Consider the following 22,622-nt stretch of genomic DNA (forward strand, 5'->3'; position numbering starts at 1 on the left):
CGGCAAGGCCGGGAATGGGGGGGGGAAGGGATTCGCATCAATCCCTGCAACAACAAGGAGCTAATCCCAAAGGAAAAGTGGGGATGGAGGAAAGGGAATTCCTAAGGATGGAATTCCGGTTGTTTTCCGTTGCTCCAATAGGGGTGAAAGGGATGCGAGGGGTGGGAAGAGGGGAAATGCATCCTGGAATTCCAGGGGGGAAAATGTATCCTGGAATTCCAGGAGGGAAAATGCATCCTGGAATTCCAGGAAGGAAAATGTATCCTGGAATTCCAGGAAGGAAAATGTATCCTGGAATTCTAGGAGGGAAAATGCATCCTGGAATTCCAGGAAGGAAAATGTATCCTGGAATTCCAGGAAGGAAAAGGCATCTTTGGGATTGAAGGAGGTAGGATCCATAGTAGGAATTCCAGAAGGGAAAATCCATCCTAAAATTCCAGGATGGTAAATCCATTGTAGGAATTCCAGGATGGAAAATGCATCCTAAGAATTCCAGGATGGAAAATCCATTGTAGGAATTCCAGGATGTAAAATCCATCCTAAAATCCAGGGATGGAAAATCCTTCCTAGGAATTCCAAGGGGTAAAATTCATCCTAAAATTCCAGGATGGAAAATGCATCCTAGGAATTCCAGGATGGAAAATCCATGCTAGGGATGGAATGAAGGGAAGGCTGTTCTAGGAATTCCAGGAAGGAAAGGACATCTTTGGGATCAAAGGAGGTAGGATCCATAGTAGGAATACCAGAAGGGAAAATCCATCATAGGAATTCCAGGGGGTAAAATCCATCCTAAAATTCCAGGATGGAAAATCCATTGTAGGAATTCCAGGATGGAAAATCAATCCTATGGAATTGAAGGAGGTAGAACCCATCCTAGGAATGGAAAGAGGGAAAATCCATGCTAGGAATTCCAGGAGGGAAAACCTATATTCCTATAGAAATATTCCTATGGGATAAAGGAGGAAAAATCCATCCTAGGAATTCCAAAAGGGAAAAATCATCCTATGGATTCAAGGAGGTAAAATCCATCTTTGGAATTCCAGGAGTCAAATCCATCCTGGAATTCCAGGAGGTCAGATCCATCCTTGGGAATTCAAGATGGGAAAACCCATCCTAGGGATTCAAGGAGTCAAACCCATCCTAGGAATTCCAGGGGGTAGGATCCATAGTAGGAATTCCATGAGATAAAATCCATCCTGGAATTCCAGGAGGTCAAATCCATTCTGGAATTCCAAATGGGAAAGATCCATCCTGGAATTCCAGAAGGTCAAATCTATCCTGGAATTCCATGAGATAAAATCCATCCTGGAATTCCAGGAAGCAAAATCCATCCTCGGAATTCCGGGATGTCAACCCCATCCTTGCCATGAAAGCCGGGAATAGCCATCCTATGGATCTCAACCCTATCCTATGGGATCAGAGGCAAAACCCATCCTTGGGAATAGCCCCACATTAAACCTATGGGTTCTATCCCTCCAACCCCCCTTTATCCATGTTTTCCATGGAATTCCAAGCTTTTCCAAGGAACTTTGCATCCCAGTTTTCCCCCTTTTCCATCCCCCCCCCCCCCCATCATTCCCTCCTGGCATTCTGCTGCCTAATTACGGCCGCGGCGCCAGCTGCATTCATCATCATAAACTGTAATAATTAATGACATTCCAACAAAGGCAAAGATGCAAATGAGGCCTCATTTGCATATTCATCTTCGGCGCCCAGAATGCTTTCGCTGACAAGCTTGTAATTAATGGCAACGCGCGCCATCGGATCCGCGCGCAATTCCCGGGATAAAGGGGGGGATAGGGAAGGGGGGGGCAGGGATGAGCCGGTGCCAACTTTGTAGGGATGGGATGGAGAGGGAGGAAGCGGCTCCAAGCACCAGATGTAACGGGAGAGGGGAAGGGGAGGTTAACTCCTTGCTTCCCGAAGGCTGGAATGCTGCTGCGGGAAGGGGGAGGCGAGCGGCGATGCGATGATTCCGAAGGGAATCTTCCCTTTGTTCCCATTTAATTCCCGTAAAAGTTTCCTTGATTATTCCCAGAATTCCTAGAAAACATTCCTGTGTTTTTTCCTGGAATTCCTGGAAAAGTTTCCTTTATTTATGATGGTTAAATCCTATGGAATTCCAAGGAAATCGGGTGTCGCGATGGAGGTTGATGGAGGAGCATTGGTGTCATCCCGATATAGTTATTCCATGGGAAGTGTTCCCATAGAAATTCCCATTTTTCTCCTTTAAAGGAAAGAATTCCCATAAAATCTTCCCTTCGTTTTTCCCAGAACAGAATTCCCGGAAAAGTTTCCTTTATTATAGCTAAATCCTATGGAATTCCAAGGAAATCAGGCATCGCGATGGAGGAGCGTTGGTGTCATCCCCATATAGTTATTCCATAGGAAAACTTCCCTTTGTTCCCATTTAAAGGAAAGAATTCCCATAAAACTTTCCTTGATTCTTCCCAGAATTCCTAGAAAACATTCCTGTGTTTTTTCCGGAATTCCTAGAAAAGTTTCCTTTATTTATTATGGATAAATCCTATGGAATTCCAAGGAAATCGGGTGTCGCGATGGAGGTTGATGGAGGAGCGTTGGTGTCATCCCGATATAGTTATTCCAAGGGAAAACTTCCCTTTGTTCCCATTTAAAGGAAAGAATTCCCATAAAACTTTCCTTCATTTTTCCTAGAACGGAATTCCTATAGAAATTTCCATTATTATAGCTAAATCCTATGGAATTCCAAGGAAATCAGGTGTCGCGATGGAGGAGCATTGGTGTCATCCCGATATAGTTATTCCATGGGAAAACTTCCCTTTGTTCCCATTTAAAGGAAAGAATTCCCATAAAACCTTCCTTCATTTTTCCCAGAATTCCTAGAAAATATTCCTGTGTTTTTTCCCAGAATTCCTGGAAAAGTTTCCTTTATTTATTATAGCTAAATCCTATGGAATTCCAAGGAAATCGGGTGTCGCGATGGAGGTTGATGGAGGAGCGTTGGTGTCATCCCAATATAGTTATTCCATGGGAAATGTTCCTATAAAAATTCCCATTTTTCTCCTTTAAAGGAAAGAATTCCCATAAAACTTCCCTTCATTTTTCCCAGAACAGAATTCCTACAGAAATTCCCATTATTATAGCTAAATCCTATGGAATTCCAAGGAAATCAGGCATCGCCATGGTCCGTTCGCTCCCATCCCACTGTTCCACATCCCAAGCATCCCCATTCCCAAATTCCATAAGGATCAGCAGGATGGGGGCTTCCCATAGAGTTTGGCTCTGGTTAGGGTGCGTGATTCCCACTGGGAATGATCCCAGAGTGTGGAATTGGGGATCCTATGGGATCCAATGGCGTTCCCATGGACCCGGAATATCCCTATGGATGGGGTTAATCCTACAGTGTAAGGGCAGGTTGATGGGAATCACGTCCTGGTGGCTCCTAAAGAGATTCCCAATGGGATTTGGGATCTCCTAAAGAGATTCCCAATGGGATTTGGGATGTAAAGAGATTCCCAATGGGATTTGGGAGCAATTCCTGATGGGATTTGGGATCTAAAGAGATTCCCAATGGGATTTGGGATCTAAAGAGATTCCCGATGGGATCAGGGCTTATGGAGACCATTGGAGCTCAATGGAAGGAGGAAGTTGGGATGAGCTTGGAAGGCTGGAATTGGGCTTGGAATACTGGAATGGGATGGGAATGTTCAATCCAGACTAGTGGAAGTTGATCCCATTGGAAGCGGTCCCATTCCAGGAATAAGGAGAGCCCATTGGCTAGAACCTATGGATCCATGGCCAAAAACTTGGGAATGACAGTGGCAATTCCCTAATAGTGATGGATTTGCTCCCGATGCTCTCCCATGGAAAAGCAGCTTTTCCTTTGGCATTCCAGGATTTGGGATTCGGGATGGAGATGGGAAAAGCAAGGGGGAAACACGGATTTGATCCGTTATTCCTATCCCAGATCCCGCTTGGATGTGCTTGGGAATGGATCCCAAAGGGAATGCTGAGGGATAAACCAAAGCTTTCCATGCTTCCGGATAATGGGATGTGCTCCATGGGATGCTCCATGGACTCTCTTCCAAGCGGGATTGGAGCAATTCCAGGAATGGGGAAGCAATTCCAATGTGTCGCATCCCTTCTTCCTTCCCTGTATCCCATTGGTTAAAGCCATTCCCAGTGTTCCCATCGCTTTCCTATGGGATAAGCAGCATTCCCACTCTGGAAGCATCCTTCTGGGATGAGGTCAGGCTCCCATTCCCAAAGCATTCCCAAATGTTTCAGAATCCTAGGAAATAAGCTGTCTGTTGGGAATATCCGATGGGATGCAGGCATTGGGATGCAAAGGAATGGGATGCAGACATTGGGATGCAGGCATTGGGATGCAAAGGGATGGGATGCAGGCATTGGGATACAGACACTGGGATGCAGGCACTGGGATGCAGGCATTGGGATGCAGGCACTGGGATGCAGGCACTGGGATGCAGGCACTGGGATGCAGGCATTGGGATACAGGCATTGGGATACAGACATTGGGATGCAGGCATTGGGATGCAGACATTGGGATGCAGGCATTGGGATACAGGCACTGGGATGCAGGCATTGGGATGCAGACATTGGGATACAGGCACTGGGATGCAGGCATTGGGATGCAGGCATTGGGATACAGGCATTGGGATGCAGACATTGGGATACAGGCATTGGGATACAGGCATTGGGATGCAAACACTGGGATGCAGGCATTGGGATACAGGCATTAGGATGCATAGGGATGGGATGCAGGCATTGGGATACAGGCATTGGGATGCAGAGGGGTGGGATACAGGCACTGGGATGCAGGCATTGGGATGCAGACATTGGGATACAGGCACTGGGATGCAGGCATTGGGATGCAGGCATTGGGATACAGGCATTGGGATGCAGACATTGGGATACAGGCATTGGGATACAGGCATTGGGATGCAAACACTGGGATGCAGGCATTGGGATACAGGCATTAGGATGCAAAGGGATGGGATGCAGGCATTGGGATGGAAAGGGATGGGATACAGACATTGGGATACAGGCATTGGGATACAGGCATTGGGATGCAGGCATTGGGATGCAGGCACTGGGATACAGGCACTGGGATACAGGCATTGGGATACAGGCATTGGGATGCAAAGTAATGGGATGCAGGCATTGGGATACAGGCATTGGGATGCAAAGGGATGGGATGCAGGCATTGGGATACAGGCATTGGGATGCAGGCATTGGGATACAGGCATTGGGATGCAAAGTAATGGGATGCAGGCATTGGGATACAGGCATTGGGATGCAAAGGGATGGGATACAGACATTGGGATACAGGCACTGGGATGTAGGCATTGGGATACAGGCATTGGGATACAGGCATTGGGATGCACGCATTGGGATGCAGACATTGGGATACAGGCATTGGGATACAGGCATTGGGATGCAGGTATTGGGATACAGACATTGGGATGCAGGCACTGGGATACAGGCATTGGGATACAGGCATTGGGATGCAAAGGGATGGGATACAATCATTGGGATACAGGCATTGGGATGCAGGCATTGGGATGCAGACATTGGGATGCAGACATTGGGATGCAGGCATTGGGATGCAGACATTGGGATGCAGGCATTGGGATGCAGGCATTGGGATGCAGGAGCTGGGATACAGGCACTGGGATGCAGGCATTGGGATACAGGCATTGGGATGCAGAGGGTTGGGATGCAGGCATTGGGATGCAGACATTGGGATGCAGACATTGGGATGCAGGCATTGGGATGCAGGAGCTGGGATGCAGGCATTGGGATGCAGGCACTGGGATACAGGCACTGGGATGCAGGCATTGGGATGCAGGCATTGGGATGCAGACATTGGGATGCAGACAATGGATCCCCATAGGTACCCATAGGCGACATTCCCAAGCATTCCAAAGGCAAGGAAAAGGGGGCCTTGAAATCCCACATGTGAGCTTGGAATTTCATCATTCCCATTGGGATTTACCCTCCATTCCCATTTTTCTGGTAGTTTTCCATGCTTTTCCATGCTTTTTTGGTAGGGAATATGGAATTCCAAGTGCTTTTAGATAGGGAAAAGCTGCTGATCCATTGCTCCAATGGAATTCCTATGGGATACACGCTACCATGGAGAGGCAGTCCAGGGATCAGTGTGGTTTTTCCTTGGATAATGGGGAATTCCATAGGGATTACACCTTGTACTGATTGGATAGAGTACAATAGAGGGGCAATGATCCCTTGGGTAATTCCTAATTCCATAGGAATTATCCCATATCATTCCATAGGAATTATCCCATATCATTCCTTAGGGATTATCCCATATCATTCCTTAGGGATTCTCCTCCATCATTCCTAATTCCTTAGGAATTCCAGCTTGATTTCTGGGATCAAATGGATGTATCCGGAATGGGAATGTTCATCCCTTCCTTCCCATGCTCCCAATTCCTATCCCAAATCACTTCCTGCTCCCGGAATTCCAATGGGAATCGGCCATGCTTCCTTCCGGGATGCATTTGGGAGATGGATGGGAATAATCCTTCATATCCCAAAAAGCTGGGAAAACAGGGATGCAAATAAGCTCCTTTGGAAGTGGACATCTAGGACATTCCCAATCCCAATCCCAAATGGAAGCACTTTATAGGGAATTCTATCCTTTTCCATACGTGTTTTCCTTCTCCACTCTAAATCCCAACTGGAAAGCAGTGCAGATGGGAATTCTGTGCTATTCCAGTCGAATTCCATGTTATCCCTATGGATAACTTCCCATCCCTATGGATAACATCCCGCTGTGATGTTTGGGGCCGGATTGATGGGATTCGATGGGAATAATGGGAATGTTGGGATGCAGGGAATGGCAGATCGGCTTCTCTACGGGGAGTTGAAGTGGAATTCCTTGGAATTCCCAGTATTCCAAGTGGGAAAAAGGCAGAAAAGTACTTCCATTCCCTTCTCCTTCCTTTCCATCCCCTCTCCCATTAAAACCTATTGGGAAAAGGATGTTTTTCCTTGGAATTCCCGGTTTTCCAAGCGGAAAAAAGCCGTAAAACCTCTTCCTTCCCTTTCCGTACCCCATTCCCATAAAAACCTATGGGAAAAGGTGTTTTCCTTGGAATTCCTGGTATTCCAAGTGGGAAAAGGTGGAAAATTGCTTCCTTTCCCCCTCCCATGAAAATCTATTGGGAAAAGGGCGTTTTTCCTTGGAATTCCCAGTTTTCCAAGTGGAAAAAAAGCCGGAAACGCGCTTCCTTTCCTTTCCACCCCCTCTCCCATTAAAACCTATTGGGAAAAGGGCTTTTTCCTTGGAATTCCCGGTATTCCAAATGGGAAAAGGTGGAAAACCGCTTCCTTCCCTTTCTGAACCCCTTTCCCATTAAAACCTATTGGGAAAAAGGGCGTTTTCCTCAGAATTCCCGGTTTTCCAAGCGGAAAAAAGCCATAAAACCTCTTCCTTCCCTTTCCGCACCCCTTTCCCATTAAAACCTATGGAAAAAGGTCCATTTTCCCTCAGAATTCCCAGTTTTCCAAGCAGGAAAAAGCCAGAAAATCACTTCCTTTCCCATCCCCTTCCCCCCCATGAAAACCTATTGGGAAAAGGGCATTTTCCTTGGAATTCCCGGTTTTCCAAGTGGGAAAAAGGCAGAAAATCACTTCCTTTCCCTTCTCTTTTGTTTCCATCCCCTCTCCCATTAAAACCTATTGGGAAAAGGGCTTTTTCCTTGGAATTCCCGGTTTTCCAAGCAGGAAAAAGCCGGAAAATCGCTTCCTTTCCCATCCCATTCCCCCCATGAAAACCTATAGGAAAAAGGGCGTTTTCCCTCAGAATTCCTGGTTTTCCAAGCAGAAAAAAGCCATAAAACCTCTTCCTTCCCTTTCCGCACCCTTTTCCCATGAAAACCTATGGGAAAAGGTCCATTTTCCCTCAGGATTCCCAGTTTTCCAAGTGGGAAAAAGCCAGAAAATCACTTCCTTTCCCATCCCCTTCCCCCCCATGAAAACCTATTGGGAAAAAGGGCATTTTCCTTGGAATTCCCGGTTTTCCAAGCGGAAAAAAGCTATAAACCACTTCCTTCCCTTTCCGTACCCCATTCCCATGAAAACCTATGGAAAAAGGTCCCTTTTCCTTCGGAATTCCCGGTTTTCCAAGCTCCGGAGCCCTGCTTTTGGCACCGGCACCATTGTCTTTGTGCCAAGGCAGCGCCGCAGCGCCTGCCGCATGCTGCTCCCATCGAATTCCGCAGCGGATGCGGCGCTTCCCATCGGGAACGCTCCGGACAAAGCCCTTCGGATGCATGGAAAAGGTTGGGATGGAACAGCTGGAAAACACCCCCCCCCCCTTTAAAACCTATGGAAAACAGGGATGCGGGATCCAGGATGGAACAAACCCCATATCCCCCCCCCCCCTTTTCCATGCGATTCCTTAAAGGCGGATTGCATCCCTATGGAAAAGGGGGTTTTTCCTCCGCGATCCCGAAATCCATGCGGGATAGAAGCCATAGGGAATAGAAGGGAATGGGAAGGGTGAGGATGCGCCATTCCCGAAGCATTCCAAGGCGGACAATGGGAAGGCTGCACAATCCTGGCCGGATGCCCATGGATGTCATGGAAACACTCCAAGGGCTGGGAATGATTCATGGAGCCGCTCCTATTCCCACCCCCACACTGGGATAAGGGGGAATTTAACCCATTGCTATGGGGGGGGGGGGAGAGAAAAGGACAATTCCCGATGGGAAAAGTATGGGAATGATCGGGAAAAGTGGGATGTGCTTTCACTTTCATGGCTATTCCTGTTATTATCCCATGTTTTTCCACTTGGGAATTGCATCCTCCCCATAGGGTAATATAGGGCAATAATAACCCCCTATAGGGCGATAACCCCCTATAGGGCAATAATACCCCTCTATACGGTAATAATACCCCTCTATAGGGCAATAATACCCCCTATAAGGTAATAATACCCCTCTATAGGGCAATAATATCCCTCTATAGGGTGATAATACCCCCTATAGAGCAATAATACCCCTCTATAGGGCAATAACACCTCCCTATAGGGCAATAATATCCCTCTATAGGGCAATAATACCCCTATAGGGCAATAATACCCCCCTATAGAGCAATAATACCCATCTGTAGGGCAATAATACCCTATAGGGCAATGGAATCCTCTTGTATGGAAAAGCCTGGATCCAAATCCGGAAGCGCCTTTCCCATCCAGAAAGACGGGAATGTTGGGAATACGACTTGGGAAAGATGGGAATGTTGGGAATACCACCTGGGAAAGATGGGAATGTTGGGAATACCGCCTGGGAAAGATGGGAATGTTGGAAATATGACCTGGAAAAGCAGGAATGCTGGGAATACGGCTTGGTAAAGATGGGAATTCCATGGAATCCTTGCTTCCATCCTTGGAATTCCATGATTCCATGATCTTTGCCATCCCTTGGGAATGCCGTCTCCCATCTCCATCCCGCTTTCCTCTCTATCCCAGGTAAAGCCGAGCGAGGATCCTATGCATCCTATGGGAGAGAGGCCAACCTGCAGGGATGCCACCAGGTAAGCCGGGATGGGAGTTGGGATGGGATCGGGATGTGGGATTGGATACAGCTGTGGGATGTTATACGGATGTGGGATGCAATAGGGATTTGGGATGGGATCGGGATGTGGGATGTGATATTGATGTGGGATGTGATAGGGATTTGGGATGTGATAGGGATTTGGGATCTGATAGCAGCTTGGCTTGATGGGATATCCACTGGGATCGATCCCATACCCACTTGGATTGATCCCATATCCACTTGGATTGATCCGATATCCACTTGGATTGATCCCGTATCCACTGGAATCGATCCCATATCCACTGGGATTGATCCCATATCCACTCAAATTGATCCCATATCCACTTGGATTGATCGGATATCCGCTCGGATTGATTGGATATCCACTGGGATTGATCCAATATCCACTCGGATTGATCCCATATCCACTCAGATCAATCCCATATACACTGGGATCGATCCCATATCCACTCGGATTGATCCCATATCCACTGGGATTGATCCAATATCCACTGGGATTGATCCGATATCCACTTGGATTGATCCTATAGGCACCTGGATCGATCCCATATCCATTTGGATTGACCCTATATCCACTTGGATTGATCCCATATCCACTTGGATTGATCCGATATCCATTTGGATTGATTGGATATCCACTGGGATTGATCCCATATCCACTTGGATTGACCCCATATCTACTGGGATTGATCCGATATCCACTCGGATTGATCCCATACCCACTCGGATCAATCCCATATCCACTCAGATCAATCCCATATCCACTGGGATCGATCCCATAGTTACAGAAGGAATTGAACAGAATACTGGCATTCCAAAGGATCCCAAAGGAAGCGGCTTTCCCTTTGGGAAAAGAGGGAAGGAATCCTTCCTATTCCCAGTGTTTAATGTGATCAGCCTTTGCTTTCCCTATGGGAAAAGGAATTCCTGGAATTCCATCTTCTTTCCCTATATCCAAGGGCTTTTCCTCCTTTTTCCTTACTAATGGGACACTTCCCATCCCATTCCAGCTCTTCCCAGTCGGAGGAGCCAATTCCATTGACTCTTCCCAAGCCATTCCCTGTCTCCAGTAGGAACCATCCCAATCCCAGCTATTCCCAGTTAGCCCAAATCCCAGCTATCCCAAATCCCAGTTATCCCAAATCCCAGGTATCCCAAATCCCACTTATCCCCAATCCCAGTTATCCCAAATCCCAGTTATCCCAAATCCCAATTATCCCAAATCCCAGTTATCCCAAATCCCAGGTATCCCAAATCCCATCTATCCCAAATCCCATATATTCCAAATCCCAGTTATCCCAAATCCCACTTATCCCAAACCCCATTTATCCCAATCCCAGTTATCCCAAATCCCAGTTATCCCAAACCCCATTTATCCCAAATCCCATTTATCCCAAATTCCATGTATCCCAAATCCCATTTATCCCAAATCCCAGTTATCCCAAATCCCAGTTATCCCATTTCCAGATATCCCAAATCCCATCTATCCCAAATCCCATCTATCCCAAACCCCATTTATCCCAAATCCCAGTTATCCCAAGTTCCAGTTATCCCATTTCCAGGTATCCCAAATCCCATCTATCCCAAATCCCATCTATCCCAAATCCCATTTATCCCAAATCCCATCTATCCCAATCCCAGTTATCCGAAATCCCATTTATCCCAATCCCATCTATCCCAAATCCCACTTATCCCAAATCCCATCTATCCCAAATCCCACTTATCCTTCCAGCACGGAATTCCCATTGGATCCTAGGGAAAGGCCTCTTCCTTAAGGAAAAGCCAGGCCCATCCCTCATCCTGGAATCATGGAATGCCACCTGGGCTGGACCTATCCCAGCCACAGCATTCCATGATCTATCCCATCTATCCCAATACCTTTCCCATTCGCATCCCGGCATTCCCATTCCCGACCTCTCTTCCCTATTTTCCTTGCGCCTGTTGGGAATAGGGAAATCCGGGATTTGAGCTGTTATCCCATCCCATATCCCTATGGAATACTTATTGAGGCTCTCAATAGCACATATGCTTCCTCATTCCTTACATTGGGAATGTTCCCCTGTGGAACATCGGGAATGCAGCACCGGGAATACGGGATAAGGCATCCCATAGGATGGGGCTTTTCCCATCTTTTTCCCCATAGGAGGTGCTTTTCCCTATGCTTCCATAGGGATTTTCCCTTGGGAATGCGAAGGAATTGTGGGAACACTGAGGCTTAGGTCCTTGGGATCCCCATTCCCGAAGTGGGATAATGGGATCCATGATGCATCCCATTAGGACAACGGGAAGGGCTTGGAATCATGGCAAGGCCCTCAATGGGATTCCCATTGCATCCCAATGATCCCTAAATCCTTTCTGCTGGAAAACTGGGATCTCCATCTCTTTTCCAAGCCTTTTTCCCTGTGTTTCATCCCAAAACATTCCCAATCCCCATTCCCCCCATATTCCAGCAGTTGGGATACAGGGATTGGGACAAGGCAGCCTGCATCCCTTAGGGATGCTCCAGCAGCACGGATAGGAACCGTCATTCCCATCACTTCCCTATGGAATCACAGCATCGGGAATGCTATTTGGGAACGCCGGCATTGGGAATGCTATTTGGGAATGGCGGCATTGGGAATGCTATTTGGGAACACCATCCAATTCCCATTCTTCCCACCATCCCCCTTGGAATTGCACCATTCCCAAGCATGGAAAAGCCCCATTCCCGATGGATGCTGCCTATTGGAAAGGCAGGAATATGGGGCACGTTCCCAAGCCCGCAGGGCTTCCCGAGGCCCATTCCCGAAGCCGGGAATCAAAAGTTAAGCCGGGGCCTCTTTTCTCTCGGCATTCCGGCTTTTCCAGCCCGGATCCTTGGAGTTGCCCAACTGCTGTTGGGAAGCTATTGAGGACGGCACCATTCCAAGACAAGGAGGCCCTTTGTATTCCCGACAGTCGGAATGCCATGGGAAGAGCCGGGATAATTGGCTTGCGATTTGCATCTCAATGGCCCCGGGGCTGAGTGGAATTCCAATGAGGAAAACCACCTTATTCCTGACTTTTCCGGACCTTCTTATTCCCTTTCCCTTCTTTTCCATTGGGAAAAGGGGATCCTGATTTATTGGGATAGGATGGGATTGGGGGGGGTCCTTTTCCACCATTTCCATAGGGAATAAAGGGTGGAATGCTGGAATAAGGTGCTTGCAAACACAGAATTCCTTAAGGAATGATGGGGGGGGGTTGGAGCTGATTCCATTCCCAAAGCTTCCCGATTCCATTGCATCCTCTTGGAGCATCCCGGAGCAAGCAGCTCCTTTCCCATTGGAATCCCTAAATCCCAACCCCCACCCCTGCTCCAGGTGGATTCCAAGCTGGAATTTCCTCTCTTTCCATTCCCAAAGTGGAATTTCATTCCCAAAGTGGAATTCTCATTCATTCCCAAATGGAATTCCCTTCCATTCCCAAAGTGGAATTCTATTCCCAAAGTGGAATTTCCTTCCATTCCCAAAGTGGAATTCCATTCCCAAAGTGGAATTTCCTTCCATTCCCAAAGTGGAATTCTATTCCCAAAGTGGAATTCTCTTTCATTCCCAAATAGAATTCCCTTCCCAAAGTGAAATCCCATTCCCAAAGTGGAATTCCATTCCCAAAGTGGACTTTCATTCCCAAAGTGCAATTCCCTTTCCTTCCCAATCTGGAATTTCATTCCCAAAGTGGAATTCCCTTTCATTCCCAAACTGGAATTTCATTCCCAAAGTGGAATTCCCTTCCCAAAGTGGAATTCTCTTTCATTCCCAAATAGAATTCCCTTCCCAAAGTGAAATTCCATTCCCAAAGTGGAATTCCATTCCCAAAGTGCAATTCCCTTTCCTTCCCAATCTGGAATTTGATTCCCAAAGTGGAATTTCATTCCCAAAGTGAATTCCATTCCCAAAGTGGAATTCCATTCCCAATGTGGAATTCTCTTTCATTCCCAAATGGAATTCCCTTCCCAAAGTGAAATTACATTCCCAAAGTGGAATTCTATTCCCAAAGTGGAATTCTATTCCCAAAGTGGAATTCCATTCCCAAAGTGGACTTTCATTCCCAAAGTGCAATTCCCTTTCATTCCCAAACTGTAATTTCATTCCCAAAATGGAATTCCCTTTCATTCCCAAACTGGAATTCTATTCCCAAAGTGGAATTTCATTCCCAAAGTGTAATTCCCTTCCCAAAGTGGAATTCTCTTTCATTCCCAAATGGAATTTCATTCCCAAAGCATAATTCCCTTTCATTCCCAAAGTGGAATTCCCTTCCCAAAGTGGAATTCCATTCCCAAAGTGAAATCCCATTCCCAAAGTGGAATTCCATTCCCAAATTGGAATTCCCTTTCATTCCCAACCTGGAATCACGCCCAGCATCAGGATAACACAATGAACCCCCTGCCCTCCCTACATCGCATCCCACTTTTCCTACCGGGAATCTCACCCCTTCCCATCCCAACCTCGGGAATAGGGGGGGGGGATAAGGGGGGGGGATGCTTGGGATGCGTCTCCGTCTCCTTCCCAACCTTGGCATCTTTTCCATGCCGGCGTTCCCGTTTTTCCCGGCGGCTTTGAGGCGTGGGAAGGAGCTAATGAGGAGATCCGCGTCATTCCCGTTATTCCCAACCTTTCTCCCTCCTCGTAGCAAAGCCTCTTGGGAAGCGCCATGGAGCTGGGCAATCCCGGAACGCTGTCTCCCACCAAAGCCGGCTCCCAGTATTACCAGTATTCCAGCAATAATCCCCGACGGAGAGGCATCCATAACGCTTCCATGGGTGAGTAGTCCTGGAATGCCGGTCGGGAAGTCCTGATTCCTGGAATTCCGGATGGAAAAGCCGTATTCCTGGAATTGCGGTCGGGAAAGCGTTATTATCGGAATTCCGGCTGGAAAACCTTTATTCCTGCTGGAAAAGCCTTATTATTGGAATTCCGGCTGGAAAAGCCTTATTCCTGCTGGAAAAGCCTAATTCCTGGAATTGCGGTCGGAAAAGTGTTATTAGCACAATTCCAGCTGGAAAAGCCTTATTCCTGGAATTGCGGTCAGAAAAGTGATATTAATGGAATTCCGGCTGGAAAAGCCTTATTCCTGCTGGAAAAGCCTTATTATTGGAATTCCAGCTGGAAAAGCCTTATTCCTGGAATTCTGGTCGGAAAAGCCTTATTATTGGAATTCCAGCCAGAAAACTCTTATTCCTGGAATTGTGGTCGGAAAACCCTTATTCCTGGAATTCCGGCTGGAAAAGCCTTATTATCGGAATTCCAGCTGGAAAAGCCTTATTATCGGAATTCCAGCCAGAAAACCCTTATTCCCACAATTCTGGCCAGAAAACCCATATTCATGGAATTCTGGACAGAAAGCCCTTATTACTGGAATTCCAGACAGAAAAGCCTTATTCCTGGAATTCCAGCTGGAAAAACCCTTATTCCTGGAATTGCGGCCGGAAAAAGCCTTATTCCCAGAATTCCGATCAGAAAATCCTTATTCCCGGAATTCCAGCCAGAATAACCCTTATTATCGGAATTCCAGCTGGAAAAGCCTTATTACCAGAATTCCAGCTGGAAAACCCTTATTACTGCAATTCCGGTTGGAAAACCCTTATTCCCGGAATTCCATCCGGAAAAAACCTTATTCCCAAAATTCCATCCAGAAAACCCTTATTCCCCCAATTCCGGCCATAGGGATAATGGTTTTTCCGCCCTTATCCCAATTCCCCGGCTCCTTCCCGGTTTTCCATGATGCCAACGCCCTTTTCCCTTTGTTTTCCAGAAGTGCAGAGCAAGAAAGTTCGGAAAGTTCCGCCGGGATTGCCCTCATCCGTGAGTCCCAATCCATGATTTTCCTGCTTTTTATGGGGGGGGGGGTGGTCGTATCCAAACCTTATTCCCAATGGATCGAGGAGAGCCGGGAATGGGGAGCATCCCAAAGCTTTGGGCTGCTTTGTGCATTCCCGGCTTGAGGAAGTCGTTCCCTTTGTTTGGAATGCCGGGTCGGGAAGGATGTGGATTGTCGGGAATGGCCTCGATTCCCAATGGGAATGAGGGTTCCCAATGGGAGTCTTTAGCGGTGAGCATCCCTTTTCCCTTTGGCATTCCCGTTTCCTGATGGGAGATCCTTTGTTATCCCAAGAATTCCTCATTCCCGGCTTTTAGTATCCGGTTGGGAAACACTTGGTGCCTTCCTTATCCCCTATCCCGACCTATGGTATGGAAAACCAGGATGCGCCGTCGGAATGATCCCGGATTTCTTTGCTTCCAGGGTTTTCCTGCTTTTTTATCCCTAGAAACCCCCCCCTTTTCCCGTCTCCATCCCTAGAAATGGGAAACAAAAGGGATGAGATTCCCTTTATCCCGACATCTGCTTCCTTGGATGCGATGGGAAGCAAATGGGATCGCGAATGGGATTTAATGGGGGGTTATCCCTAAATCCTGGTCAGGTTGAGGATGGGAAAGGTGTTTTTAGGGATGAAATGGGAATGGGGGGGGGGGTTGGAAAAGATGGGAAAAGGTGGGATCGAAGGCGGTTGTGTTGGGAAGGGAAAGGAGGCAGGAGGGGAAGAAAGAGGGATGTGAATAGGGAAAAATCGGGATGTGAATAGGGAAAAATCGGGATGCAAATAGAGAAAAATAGCAATAAAAAGGGGAGAAAGAGGGATGAATATAGGGAAAAATAGGGATGCGAATAGGGAAAAATAGGATGCAAATAGGGAAAAATAGGGATAAAAAAGGGGAGAAATAGGGATGAAAAAGGGAAAAATAGGGATAAAAAGGGGAGAAATAGGGATGTGAATAGGGAAAAATAGGGATAAAAGTAGGGAAAAATAGGGATGAAAAAGGGGAGAAATAGGGATGCAAATAGGGAAAAATAGGGATAAAAATAAGGATAAAAAAGGGGAGAAAGGGATGAAAAATAGGGATGCAAATAGGGAAAACTAGGGATGCAGATAGGGAAAAATAGGGATGAAAAAGGGGAGAAAGAGGGATGAAAAATAGGGATGCAAATAGAGGAAAAATAGGGATCAAAAGGGGGAAAAATAGGGATGAAAAATGGGAGAAATAGGGATAAAAAAGGGGAGAAAGAGGGATGAAAAATAGGGATGCAAATAGGGAAAAATAGGGATCAAAAAGGGGAGAAATAGGGATGCAAATACGGAAAAATAGGGAATCAAATAGGGAAAAATAGGGATGAAAAAGGGGAGAAATAGGGATGGAGAATAGGGATGCAAATAGGGAAAAATAGGGATCAAAAAGGGGAGAAAGAGGAATGAAAAATAGGGATGCGAATAGGGAAAAATAGGGATAAAAATAGGGATAAAAAAGGGGAGAAGGGGACAAAAAATAGGGATGCAAATAGGGAAAAACAGGGATAAATAAGGGGAGAAAGGGATGAAAAATAGGGATGCAAATAGGGAAAAATAGGGATAAAAAAGGGGGAAATTGGGATCAAAAGAAATGGGAATATGCCTTTGAAGGGATCGGAATGGGAACCGGGAAGGACAATGAAGAGAAATAGGGATCGAGAGGAAACCCACCTGGATTTCAAGGAATAACATGGGAATGTAAAGGGATAACATCCCTAAATGTCAAGGAATAGACACGGACCTGAAGGGAATAAACCTGGAATTGGAAGGAATAAACTGGAATTATAGGGAATGAAACCGGAATTCCAAGGAATAAACGTGGAATGAAAGGAAGGAAAGCTGATTTTTAAGGAATTCCATCTGGATCAATGGGAATGATCGTTAATTGTAAGGAATAAAGCGGAATGTCAAGGAATAAAATTGGGATGGAATGGGATAAATGTAAATGTAAAGGAATAAATTTGGGATCTAAAGGAATAAATCCGGGATCTAAAGGAATAAAACTGGGATCTAAAGGAATAAAACCAGGATCTAAAGGAATAAAACTGGGATCTAAAGGAATAAAACTGGGATCTAAAGGAATAAATGCTCATTTAAACAAAGGAATCTTGGATTTACAGGGAATACACCTGAATTTCAGGGAATAAAGCCTGGATTTAATGGGATAAACCCGAATGGAAAGGAATAAAGCCTGGATTTAATGGGATAAAGCGGAATGGGCAGGAAGAATCCATGATTTTAAGGGGATAAAACTGAATCTAAGGGAATAGACCTTAAATATCAGGGAATAAACCTGGAATTTCAAGGGATAAATCCCTAAATTTAAAGGAATAAATCCCTAAATTTCAAGGAATAAATCCCTAAATGTAAAGGAATAAATCGTGGATTTAATGGAATGATCCCTAAATTTAAAGGAACAAACCCTGAATTCTATGGGAATAAACCTGAATTTAAAGGGATAAGTCCTGAATTTTAAGGGAATAAATCCCTAAATTTAAAGAAATAAATCCCTAAATTTAAAGGAATAAATCCCGAATTTCAAGGAATAAATACCTGAATTTTCTGGGAATAAACTTGAATTTCAAGGAATAAATCTGGAGTTTTAAGGGAATAAATCCTTAAATTTAAAGGAAAATATCCCTAAATTTAAAGGAATGAATCCTGAAATTTAAAGGAATAAATCCTGGATTTCAAGGAATAAATCCCTAAATTTAAAGAAATAAAGCCTGAAATTTAAGGGAATAAATCCTGAATTTTAAGGGTATAAATCCCTAAATTTAAAGGAATAAATCCCTAAATTTCAAGGAATAAATCCCTAAATTTCAATAAATAAATCCCTAAATTTAATGGAATAAATCCCTGAATTTAACAGAATAAATCCCTAAATTTAATGGAATAAATCCCTAAATTGAATGGAATAGATCCCTAAATTTCAAGGAATAAATCCCTGAAATTAAAGGAATAAATCCTGAATTTTAAGGGAATAAATCCCTAAATTGAATGGAATAAATCCTGAATTTCAAGGGATAAATCCCTACATTTAATGGAATAAATCCCTTAATTTAATTGAATAAATCCCTAAATTTAAAGGGAAAAAAGCAGAATTTCAAGGAATAAATCCCTAAATTTCAATAAATAAACCCCTAAATTTAATGGAATAAATCTTGAATTTAATGGAATAAATCCCTAAATCTCAAAGAATAAACCCCTAAATTTACTGGAATAAATCACTAAATTTAATGGAATAAATCCCTAAATTTACAGGAATAAATCCCTAAATTGAATGGAATTAATCCCTAAATTTAATGAAATAAATCCCTAAATTTAAAGGAAAAAAAAGCAGAATTTCAAGGAATAAATCCCTAAATATAATGGACTAAATCCCAAAATTTAATGGAATAAATCCGGAATTTAATGCAATAAATCCCTAAACCTCAAAGAAAAAATCCCTAAATTTAACAGAATAAATCCCTAAATTTAAAGGAATAAATTCCTAAATTTAATGGAATAAATCCCTGAATTTAATGGAATAAATCCCTAAATTTAACGGAATAAATCCCTAAATTTCAAGGAATAATTCCTTAAATTTACAGGAATGAATCCCTACATTTAAAGGGAATAAACCTGAATGTCAAGGACGACATCCCAAAATCCCATGGAATAAACCCTGGAATACAGCCTCAATCCTCACCCCCATCCAAAACGGAACCGAATCCCTCTTGGAATAACCCCTTGGAAAACCATAGGGAATAGAGGATCCTTTGGGCTCCGTATCCCATTGGGATCACGGGAATCCCATTGACATTCCCGAGCTCCGGAGTTTTCCTTCAGCAAGGAATAGTGAGCTCCTGGCAACCGGTATTTCTATGGGATAATGAGGAAACTCGGGAATTGCACGGAGGTTTTGTTCCCTCATTATCCAATGGGAATACCCTTTATCCCAAGGATATTTGTGCATCCCAATAGTGCTTTGATCCAGTGGGAATGCGACGGTAACAAGGGGGGGGATAAAACATCGGGAATGCCGTATTCCTGACAAAGGGAAGGCCGTTTCTCACCTTTAGGTTTATCGGGAATGCCGCTGCCTGGAATGGGAATGTGCCGCTCCGCTCTTGGAATGGCCATAAGGGCTTCAATCCCAATGGGAATGGGATGGAATGGGTATTCCCGATTATTTCCATCCCCCCCCCCCCCCATATTCCAAGCAGAATGGGAAGAGTATTCCCAAAGGAAGGCTGAAATATAGGGATCGTGTGGTCCTAAGTCTGTATTTCCTTGGGAATACGTTATGGATTGGATGGGAAAAGTGGGATAATTGGTTAGGAATATGGGATACACCTCGATGGGTGGTTTTGGTTAGGGAAATAGGATGGATTTGATTGGGAATTCGGGATACATTCGGATATATGGGATGAGAAATGTGGGATGGCTGGTTAGGAATATGGGATAGATTTGATTGGAAATATGGGATATATAGAGAGGAATACAAATGGGAAACATGGGATATATTTGGGAATATATATGGGATATATTGGGAATAGATATGGGAAATATGGGATATGTTTGAATGAGAAATATGGGATATGCTCAATTAGAAATATGGGATCTATGTGGGAAATATGGGATAAATTGGATGAGAAAGATGGGGTTTATATGGGAATATAGATGGGGAATATACATCTATGGGAGCAATATGGGAAAATATGGGATATATTTGATTGGAAATATGGGATATAATTAATAGGAAATATGGGATATATTGAACGGGAAATATAGGATAGATTCGATTAGGAATATGGGATATACTTGATTGGAAATGTGGGATATATTTGGGAATGCGTATGGGAAATATGGGATAAATTTGATTAGAAATATGGGATTTGATTAAAAAGGTGGGATAAATATGGGAATATATATGGGAAATATCTGGGATAAATGTGGGAAAATTAGGGATATGTTTGATTGGAAATATGGGATAGATTTGATTAGGAATATGGGATATATTTGATTGGAAATATGGGATAGATTTGATTATGAATATGGGATATATTTAATTGGAAATATGGGATATATTTAGATTTAGGAATATGGGATATATGTGATTGGAAATATGGGATATATTTGATTAGGAATATAGGATATATTTGATTGGAAATATGGGATATATTTGATTAGGAATATGGGATATATTTAATTAGGAATATGGGATATATGTGATTGGAAATATGAGATATATTTGATTGGAAATATGGGATATATTTGATTAGGAATTTGGGATATTTAATTAGGAATATGGGATATATGTGATTGGAAATATGGGATATATTTGATTAGGAATATGGGATATATTTGATTGGAAATATGGGATATATTTAGATTTAGGAATATGCAATATATTTAATCGGAAATATGGGATATGTTTGCTTAGGAATATGGAATATATTTAATTAGGAATATGGGATATATTTGATTGGAAATATGGGATATATTTGGTTGGAAATATGGGATATATTTAATTGGAAATGTGGGATATATTTGATTAGGAATATGGGATATATTTGATTGGAAATATGGGATATATTTAATTGGAAATATGGGATATATTTGATTTGAAATATAGGATATATTTAATTAGGAATATGGGATATATGTGATTGGAAATATGGGATATATTTAATTGGAAATATGAGATATATTTTGTTTGGAATATGGGATATATTCGATTGGAAATATGGGATAGAGTTGGGAATATATATGGGAAATATGGGATATGTCTGACTATAAACACAGGATATAACTGATAGGAAATGTGGGATACCTATGGAAAATAAAATATATATATGGGATAAATATGGGAAAAGATGGGATGTACTTGATTGGAAATATGGGATAGATTTGATTGGAAATATGGGATAGATTTGATTAGGAATATGGAATGTCTTTGGAAATACAGGTGTATTTAATATGGAAGCTGGGATATATTTAATTGGAAATATGGGATATATTGGATTGGAAATATGGGATACATTTGATTAGGAATATGGGATATATTTAATTGCAAATATTGGATATATTTGCTTAGGAATATGGGATATATTTGATAGGAAAAATAGGATATATTTGGAAATATGGGATCTATTCGATTAGGAATATGGGATATACTTGATTGGAAATATGGGATATATTTGATAAGGAATATGGGATATATATTTTACTAGGAATATGGGATATACTTAGAAATATGGGATATATTTGATTGGAAAAATAGGATCTATTTGATTAGGAATATGGGATATATGTGATTGGAAATATGGGATATATTTGGTTAGGAATATGGGATATATTTGATTAGGAATATGGGATAAACTTGATTGGAAATATGGGATATATTTGATGGAAAAAATAGGATATATTTGGAAATATGGGATCTATTTGATTAGGAATATGGGAATATACTTTATTAAGAATATGGGATATATTTGATTGGAAATATGGGATATTTGGTTAGGAATATGGGATATTTGGTTAGGAATATGGGATGTATTTGCTTGGGAATACGGGATATATTTGATAAGGAGTATGGAATTCGATTGGAAAGCCCTGACCCTGCTTTACAAGCGAGCAAACCCTTCCCAAAATCCGGCTTTTATTGAGGTTCCGGCTTAGATCCCGGGAATTCTGCTCCCCAAAAGCAGATCCTAACCCATTTCCATGGATAGAGTGGGAATCTGGATCGATATTCCCAGAAAACCTGCCTTTTTAGACGCAATTCCATGTGGGAACATCCCATCCCCATGGAGACAGAGCTGGAGCTCGGAACAAAGGGATGAGCTTGGGTGGCGCACGTTGGGAATTGGCTCTTTGTGCATGGAATGGGATATGGAATGGGATATGGAATGGGATACGGAATGGGATAAGGATTGGGATATGGAATGGGATACGGAATGGGATACGGAATGGGATATGGAATGGGATAAGGAATAGGGGGAAACAGGGAGGTTTAATGGCAAGAGCTTAACTTAAGCTGGAGTGGTACCCAAGGTACATAGAGGATGCTGAGCATCCTTCATCCTCATGGCATTCCTGGTCCTCATTCCCATGGGAAAAGCATTCCCATGGGATAACAGCACCGCGAGGGGTATGTCCTATGGGATGATGGGATGGCTTTCACC

General features: G+C 43.7%; 1 protein-coding gene across 11 annotated transcripts in view; it reads left to right on the top strand.

Moving 5' to 3' along the window:
- The window catches only part of TCF4 (transcription factor 4), a 79,623-nt gene that overhangs the window by 10,076 nt on the left and 46,925 nt on the right, over positions 1–22,622 (top strand). For all 11 annotated transcript variants that reach the window (XM_034072816.1, XM_034072820.1, XM_034072817.1 and 8 more), the window contains exons 6-8: positions 9,500–9,564; positions 14,238–14,367; positions 15,360–15,409. In XM_034072816.1, the coding sequence (XP_033928707.1) occupies positions 9,500–9,564; positions 14,238–14,367; positions 15,360–15,409 (245 nt within the window). The remainder of the gene's footprint in view (positions 1–9,499; positions 9,565–14,237; positions 14,368–15,359; positions 15,410–22,622) is intronic.

The sequence above is a fragment of the Melopsittacus undulatus genome, chromosome Z (genome assembly GCF_012275295.1).
Source record: "Melopsittacus undulatus isolate bMelUnd1 chromosome Z, bMelUnd1.mat.Z, whole genome shotgun sequence".
Classification (NCBI taxonomy): domain Eukaryota; kingdom Metazoa; phylum Chordata; class Aves; order Psittaciformes; family Psittaculidae; genus Melopsittacus; species Melopsittacus undulatus.